The following is an 8,614-nucleotide window of genomic DNA, read 5'->3' as shown; positions in this document are numbered from 1 at the left end:
GTCTTATTTTATTTAACACTTATTTATTTTGCACGTGAATGTGTGAACATCCTTTGAAGTTTATTATACTGATGAACCATTTTTATTTCTTTCTTGGTTTAAATAATTCTGCACTTTAAATAGCCTGTTAGTCATCTGATGATGAATACATTTTTGCTATATTTTCAAATGCATACGTATTTATTTATTTATTATATCTTAAATTGAGCTATTTAAAGAATGAATTTTGGCTAATAAATATAAATATCCGACGAGATGACCACAACTGACATCACGCGCACTGGCAAATATTTGTATTCACCAGAGATTTCCTTTTTCCTTGAGTCCAGAAATAAACTTTATGACTTGAGGCAGGAAAAGTACAGGATTTCTCCACAGTAAGGACCGATGACGTCGACATGATCCACAGCGCGTGTAGTGAAAAGGGCCAGAGGACAACAAGCGCTCCAAACGTGCGAGATGGAGACCAAAAATTGCGCGTCTTCTATCAGATCCGTTCACATTATAGAGCTCTGAAAAATATAGATTTACGTTTTATACTGAATACGGATAACAAAGCGACACATAGGAAAGTTTAAGAGCAGGTTGAGAGAAAGAGAAAGAGAGTGAGAGAGACAGAGAGGGTGAGAGAGACACAGAGAGAGAGGCTGAGATTGTATCTCGTTCTTCTGGTTGCAGTCTCCGCTGGACCGCACGCATCCGTGCGCTGCTGTAGGTAGGCTATGTGATGCTCTTCGGACTTCTAAAAGAAAAGAAATTTTTGTGCTTTAAACAGTAGGAAAAATAGTAGTTGTACTTTTTTTAAGAAACATAATAATTGTGCAAACTCTTACTTACACCACATGATCTCAGAAACACCTTCTTGTGGAATGTTAATATAAGAGTAGAGAGGAATATGTTTCTCAATTGAAAAAGAAACCACTGCAGATCAAATGATAGGTGATCTTTTAAACTCAATGATGACTTTCCAACAAGTATATAGTCTACTAATCTATGCATTTTTCCTTCAGAATGATGACAAGCAGCAAAACGACTCTTGCTTTCTTCATCTATGGACTCCTCGTGCACTGTAGTGTATGTTCTCCTCTCAGCTACCCGAGCGTCAGGTAAAGTCTCGTCTCTTTTTCACACGCATTTTAACTGTGTTTTTTTTATGTCCTAACCTTATAAAATATTTGTTAAAACTAACCTGCACCTGCTTTGTAGGACCACCACTCATTATTCGTTTTGTATTAAATGTTTGATTTCGAACAAAGTTAACTTTATTTTCAGAAGAAACATAAATACGCTTTAAAAATAAAAGTTCCCAAAGGGTTATTTGCCGGGCTTTATGGCTCTATAAATAACCTTTAACACCCACATAAACTTTCTATTGCACAAAATTATTTTTAGCGCAAAAAAGGCTAAAAAATGAACATGTTTAAGCCCATATTACAGCAGACTGATGGAAGAAATAATTCCCTTTTTTGTTTCAGGATGGAGACGGCGGGATTCGAGGACGCCAACTCGTTACCAGATTTAACGTTTGAAAGCGATCAAATTGCTTTTGCAAGCTCTCCATCAGTTACTGGAGACACATTCACTTTATATTATCCTCCTTCGAACAGGTGAATACTAGAAGTCTCATTCCCAAAATGGAACCTCATAAGAGTTTGATAAGATATCATTGCGTTTTAAGATGTTTGCGAAATAACGAACATAATTATTACTCTTTTTGGCATTTGTCACCCAGAATGGAAAGGCACGCTGACGGGATGTTTAATAAAGCGTACAGGAAAGCGCTCGGTCAGTTATCAGCGAGGAAATACCTGCATACACTGATGGCCAAACGCGTGGGGTAAGAACAACACCATCATCAACATCACAGTTTCATTATCTAAGTAGCATCACTTCAAATTCTTTATCCGACTACATGATAGTGCAGTGCGTTTTACCAAAATGCGTTTAGTATCTATGTCCCGTTTATCTTCTTCAAAACGCGATGTCTGTTTGACGCATGTGTTCAAAGACCGAAAATGCGCAAAAAATAATGCAAGAACGCACCATTTATTATTATTATCCATAAAAATAACTTTTCAGGGAAGTATTCCAGACAGCTGTTGTATGTTTGAAATTGAAAATGTCTTTATGTAGCCTATTCTCCGCGTGCGTACATTAACTCTCGATTACCAGTAGGAGGTTGACTGAACTATCTGGTGTTTTGGAACCGACATGATTAGGGTTTCGCTGATGGTAGGTTAACCACGCTTTCTGTAATACACCCATGGTGAGATACGTACGCAAACTAGACTTATCCTTCGTGAATCTAATTTTCTATATCACCTTCATTTATAAAAAAACAAGTTTCGGTCATAAAAGTTTGCACAGGGCGCGTCCTTGCATTCAGTCTGTTTCAACCTGTTTAACTTGACCCATGATGTGCAAAACGCGTCCATCAGACGCATGTGTACAAAGACCAAAAAATGCGCAAAACTAATGCGCAAGAACGCACTCAGACGGCACACTTTCCACAGATATTACCCACTTCTTGTTTTACACAAACGTCACTTTTTATCAAGTACAGTCAGTTTTTAAGTGTTAAGTGGTCGTGATTTGTAATGTTGTGTTTGTCTTTCTTCCGCGCACGCAGGGGAGGAAACACGATAGAGGAGGACAACGAGCCGCTCTCCAAACGCCACTCGGACGGGGTTTTCACGGACAGCTACAGCCGCTATCGGAAGCAAATGGCAGTAAAGAAGTATCTGTCCGCAGTCCTGGGCCAAAGGTATAGACAGAGATATAGAGGCAAAGGACGGCGGCTTGCCTGTTTGTAGCGCTTATCAAATAACTCCCTATATTATAATAACCCCCCTGTATGTACAGCACCTGCTGCAGAACAAATCAGTCAGATCAAATCGCACCTGTGTCCTTTAAACATGTATTTATGTATGATGAAGATATTAAAACGAATATTTTGATAATGATATTGTTTTTCTTTTGTACTGAAGCACCTGAACAACACAATACAGTCTGCTTTGTGGACCATGCAGTCCACAGTTTAGTTTGACCAAACGATACTTACCTGTTTGTTTGTTTGTGTGCTTGCTTGCTTGCTTATTTATTTTAATAAAGGAATTGATTGTACCCAGTAGGCTTTGATACCTTCTCTTTTAAAAACACATCAGTCTAAATAAATAGATGGAAATAAATTGAATGTTACTCTCATTCCTCAACTCTTGACATTAAGAGTGTAGTGTTTTTATTTACAACAGCCCTGAAGACTTAGATTTGCATCAATTTCTACAAGACATAGACTTTGGTGCACTCCCGGATGGGGATGACATTGAGGGATTTTTGTTGGAATGGCTGAAGAAGTTCCCTTCTGAATTCTCGGTGAGTTTACACGGCTCCGAGGGACTCTCGATCTTCCCACTGTCATCTTACAAGCCGCTTTATACGTTGATCTCTCTTGCACAAACCTTCACTACTTTCATATCTCCTAAAAAATCTCAGCCTTACACTGTTAATGTGTGAATTTCTGTTTTCCCAAACTCTGTCCTGATGACGATGAACACATCTTGTCTGATTGAAACACTGCTGTGTCCTACTGAGCATGCACCTTTTCCTACTTCTCAAATCTCAAGTTCATGTCTGTGTTATGTTTATCAGAACTTATTAAAATCGTTTGGCACAAATCCATATGGCATTCAATCTGTTTCTATCAAAAATGTCTTTCGTAGCCTTTCTCTTTTTGTAGGAAGTATAGATTTTCTTTTCATAATAATGCTTGTTGTTTTTGACCATACAGCTGTTAATATAACACTATCATGACATCCATTAGTGTTCATAAAACATATTCAGAGGTATGACTGTTATAATCCATAATAGGTCTATTAAAAGTGTTGTTGTATGGTGCACATAACTAGGCTTTAAAAAAGAAAGAAGTGTGTGATAAATAACTTATAAGCGTAGTGAAAGCATGCTTAAAACGTACAAGATATATATGCATTTTGTGGTGTGTGCAAGTGTGTGTGTGTTAAAGGGTTGTGAAATCAATCTGTTTAATTCTGCATTCTCCTGCAGGCTTTGTGACACAAGAGGACGGCTTGGGTGCCTTTTCCTCGTCTTTAAAATGGCCACCAAATTCAGATGGTACATTAGTGGCCCTTCAATGCTGCAATCACCTGCTCACACGTCTCCTATTTCATTGAATCATTAGCGTTGCATATCTTTGCTGCCCCTGTTATTTGAAATCGACTCCCTGCATCATTTTCTGTGTTCTGGTTATCTGTATGGCATTCATTAAAGATGCTCGCCTTTGAAATTCATGTTGTGTGTAGAGACTGACAGTGCCCAAAGCCTTACTTAACCGTTGAGATAAATCTTTAGATGAATAAATCTGTGTCTTGTGTTAATCATTAATACAATAACGTACTGCACATAAATGTCAAAAAACACAGTGTTGTAAGATTTGTCTGAATAAATTTTTGTAAACAACACAATTTTGTCTAATTTTTGAAACTGTACTCAGTCACAAAGAAACCAATGTGCCAAATGAAAATTAAATGAAAAATGTAAAATAGTCCCAAAGTTACAAGAAACTTAATAAAATACAGCCACAAGTAATGTAGTCAATAGGGAGGAGACAGCAATGGCAAAGTCATGGGTTCAAATCTCAGAGAATCCATGAATGAATAAAATGTACTAATACATCAAATGTACATTCAAGTCACTTGCTCATTAAATAAATGCAAATAAAGGTGCTTTATATAAATATATATAATAAATGAGAACTGTAGGAAAGATTACTATACAAAAATAATAATATGAAAAAAGACAATAAACTATAATCACACACAAATACATAAACACACACTCTCTGAAAAAAGGTACAAGTGTTGTACCTTTATGTCACTGGGACGGGACCTTTGAAAATCTTCCCTTCAGATGGGCGTGAATTCAAAATAGCTATGTGTGCGGCGTGTCGTGTGTGTTGCTTTTCATGTCAAGATATGTTTTTGTTGCATCATGCGAACCATTTGCATCAAGCATCATGTCAAAATACGTGCCTGCTGCACACACGTCAAAACGGTTTATGATAAAAGAGACGCTCATGTTCACAAAATACTCGCAAGACACTAACTTAACACTAAACTCATGAAATTAAACAAGGATCTGGCAAAAGCGAGCGTCTCTTTTATCATAAACCCCATTAAAGGGTCTGTATTTCGACATGACGAGCTTTGCATCGTGCAACCTCAAAAAAGAAGTCACCGGTCACCACTGGGTCCTAGTATAACATTTAGGTACAGATATACCTATAAGGTAAGAGTACATGTACCATTGAAGGAACAATATACACATTTTAGATACAAAAGTGTACTTTTTGAAAAGGTACCACCAGAGCGACAACTTTAATTCTGAGAGTGCAGCCTGTCTGTGTATATCAATCTGTCTGTCTATCAGTATGCTAATGTTTGGAATGAAGTGAAATATTAGCGAGTATTGTCTGTGTGTAATCTGATATCAGGCTGTGACTGTGACAGAGAGGACAAGAGGAACCTTTAAGTGTCCGTCAGAAGAGATCAGAGCTAATAACCTCACACCGGACCCCTACATCACTGAAGCATAGCAGGAGAAAACACTGACCTTTATTAACACACACAAACACACGCACACAAACACATGCACACACGACTTATCTCATCTACTCATGATGTTACTCTTAGATGTGGTTATCATATATCTGTTAAACTATGTGTTCAGACTAAATATTCAACACACTGCTTGGACACACAAGTGCTGCAGGTTTGCTGTTGAGGTCAATACGACGTTTATCTGCACAAATAAAAGCATTGCTACAAACTTTGTGACAGATTGATATCCATATCAAGTTTTGATTTCATTAAATGTATTTTTCTCGTAAACCAGAATGTAGAAATGATGCTAAATAAAATCCCTCAAGTTCTGCCTGTACATCCGAAGCATACGCACACAAGTACTGACCTCACTCAAGATGTGACTTGAATAAATTAAGCAAACACTTCTGAACAGTTTATTGTGAATGATATTGAATCTCATTTTCCTCACACACTGCTAGAGAAACTCCTATCACATCAGACTGACCTACAGTATCTCCAAGCTGTGCTTGTGTGCTAAAATTAACATAAAACTTTTCTGAAAGGTGCGTACTGTATGAAAATGACTCATTGCCACACAGCTATCACATTAAAATACTAAATAATAAATAAAGCTGGCACCACAAAACCCCATGGACTTCCTCAGATTGACTGTCTGTCTGTTGTGCCATCGTACATGGCCACAAACATTGATCATCAAGTCAATAAACAAGCTTGAACACAAATATTCAGTCATCACAAACATGACAAAAATGGCCAAAGAATATCAAAGATTTTCTAATTTTATATTTGTGCTTTATGAAATTATAACACTAAATTCTGGTTTAATTAAGCAGACATTTTACATTGTTTTATGTAATATAATTATAATCCTCTAATTAAAATATTAAAAATTAATTAAACCAAAGCAAGTCTTTCTAGAGGATTTATCAAGTTGTAGACCACTGTGAAAGGTCCAAATAATCTCTCATTGAAATAAAGCAGTCATTACCTTGTGATGTGATAAATACTAACTAAAACATTTGCACTTTGACAGACCATTACAAACTTCACACTCGATTTGTTAATGAATAGAAACTAAATTGATTTAAACATTTTCAGGTGTTGTGAAATGTGAAAAAGATCAACCTAGTAACTTAGTTTTTATAACTCATTTTTTGGTAAACCCAAAAAATAAGTGATTGAAATCTGGCTCCCCTTGTGATGTCCCAGGAAGTAAACTGTTGCCTACAATCCGAGTGTTTTTTGTAGTCCTCGAACGTTAGAGACGATAACTCTCGTCATCGTTTTCTTTGAGGTATGTACTTTTTGAATATCGTTAGCATGTACTAATACACACTTACACACAAAAGGATGTTTAAAAACGTGTATCCCATAATAGGTGCTCTTTAAAAGATTAGCTTTACCTTTAGTGCTAGCTTGCGCTGTCTCGAGCAAACATGTTATCATCTGTGCTCTGCTATAAGTTCCCAAACTCCCTTAAAGCAATGAAAAACATCCACAGGTTGAGAATCAGAGACACCATAACAGTTTTTTCCTGTACGTTTGTGGCGGAACATTCCAACGAGCATGTCAAGCATTATATATGCTTAAATGCAACTTCAATGAGGCTCAGTGGAGTGTGTTAACTACTGACGCCACGGGTGTTTAAACCAAGTCATGTGAGATAGAGGTAACGTTAGTGATAAACGCGATGTGCAAACATCTATATTTGTGTTGGCCAATTTTAATTTTGTGGCGTACTGAGAAATAAATAAATGTATGGGAATGTATAAGGACGCTCTCACTTGTATGATGTCACAGCAGTAGACAGCGCAAATATAACGACACGCCTATAATCCCTCCCACTGCGAAGTGATACCAAACTCGATGGAAAAGCTAACCATGCCAAAGTGAGGTGAGCTGACCTGACCCAAAACTAAACTAAACCGCGGGGTACTATGCAATGGAAAAGCGCCATTAGTCTGCCTTTAAAATGTTCACCTCCACTCAATTTATTATTTTAAATTAGATGCACCTGTTTGAGTTTGTTAGCTGCATAAAGACACATGTCCACCCCATACAATCAGTAAGAATCCAACTACTAACATGGCCAAGACCAAAGAGCTATCTAAAGACACTAGAGACAAAATTGTACACCTGGAAAGGGCTACGGGGAAATTGTCAAGCAGCTTGGTGAAAAAGGGTCCACTGTTGGAGCAATCATTAGAAAAAGAAAGAAGCTAAACATGACTGTCAACCTCCCTCGGACTGGTGCTCCATGCAAGATCTCACCTCGTGGGGTCTCAATGATCCTAAGAAAGGTGCAGTGGTGTAGTCTACGTGATACACAGGTATACGCCGTATACCCACTAGAAATTGTCAAGGATTTCCGTATACCTACTAAAAATAGCGCGAGGATGCGTAACAGCATGGTTTTGTGACATTTTTAAACTTTTAGTCATAATATAGATGTGAAGCACTGACCATTAGAATGCCACACTTGCTACCTTAGCGGGTTGAAATACATATTAAGCAATATACTTCCTGCCGAACTGCGCGATCCGATCGGCGTATGAATTTCTATGAAATCAAATTACTATAGTGACGCGAAAGTGACTGGGGAGCAGACTGGTGTTGCGCCACAAGCGAGTGATAGCAAAGTACCGCGAGAGAGACTCCAGTTATCACATGAAGAAATCTGCTTTGAATCGCTCTCGCGGTACTTTGACATCACCATGAGGTCTGCTTAGCGCCAAATGAAGTCGAACCTGCAGTGTAGCTGCTCACGCGACACTGTAAACAAACAGTCCACGTGGAGAAGAGAACGACGAGTGGAGCAGTGCACAACATAAAATCCATAGAGTTTACAACGCACATGTGAGTAAACAACATTTAAATAATCAGTCCAGTTTATTACTTTATCTGGAGGTAAGGCTCCAAATACAATAAAATAAGCCCGTAATTATATCCTGATGGTTTTAGCTTTCAGTATGTTTGCTTGTGCTTCACAGTGT

General features: G+C 37.8%; 1 protein-coding gene across 3 annotated transcripts; it reads left to right on the top strand.

Annotated features, from left to right (window-relative positions):
- Window positions 1-411: 411 nt before the first annotated feature.
- adcyap1a (adenylate cyclase activating polypeptide 1a) lies at window positions 412-4,433 on the top strand. Of its 3 annotated transcripts, XM_065261461.1 has the most exons (7): window positions 420-715; window positions 1,011-1,106; window positions 1,476-1,607; window positions 1,733-1,837; window positions 2,630-2,764; window positions 3,252-3,372; window positions 4,063-4,433. In XM_065261461.1, exons 2-7 carry the CDS (start codon window positions 1,012-1,014, stop codon window positions 4,069-4,071), a joined length of 597 nt encoding a protein of 198 aa, XP_065117533.1. In that variant the 5' UTR covers window positions 420-715; window position 1,011; the 3' UTR covers window positions 4,072-4,433. The 3 variants fall into 3 exon arrangements, with proteins under 3 accessions (XP_065117532.1, XP_065117530.1, XP_065117533.1); XM_065261460.1 differs by lacking the exon at window positions 4,063-4,433 and having other exon boundaries at window positions 412-711; window positions 3,252-4,054; XM_065261458.2 differs by lacking the exon at window positions 4,063-4,433 and having other exon boundaries at window positions 415-715; window positions 3,252-4,054.
- The last annotated feature ends 4,181 nt before the right edge of the window (window positions 4,434-8,614 follow it).

This window comes from Paramisgurnus dabryanus, chromosome 2 (assembly GCF_030506205.2).
Source record: "Paramisgurnus dabryanus chromosome 2, PD_genome_1.1, whole genome shotgun sequence".
Taxonomy (NCBI): domain Eukaryota; kingdom Metazoa; phylum Chordata; class Actinopteri; order Cypriniformes; family Cobitidae; genus Paramisgurnus; species Paramisgurnus dabryanus.
This window is presented reverse-complemented; position numbering and strand designations above follow the sequence as displayed.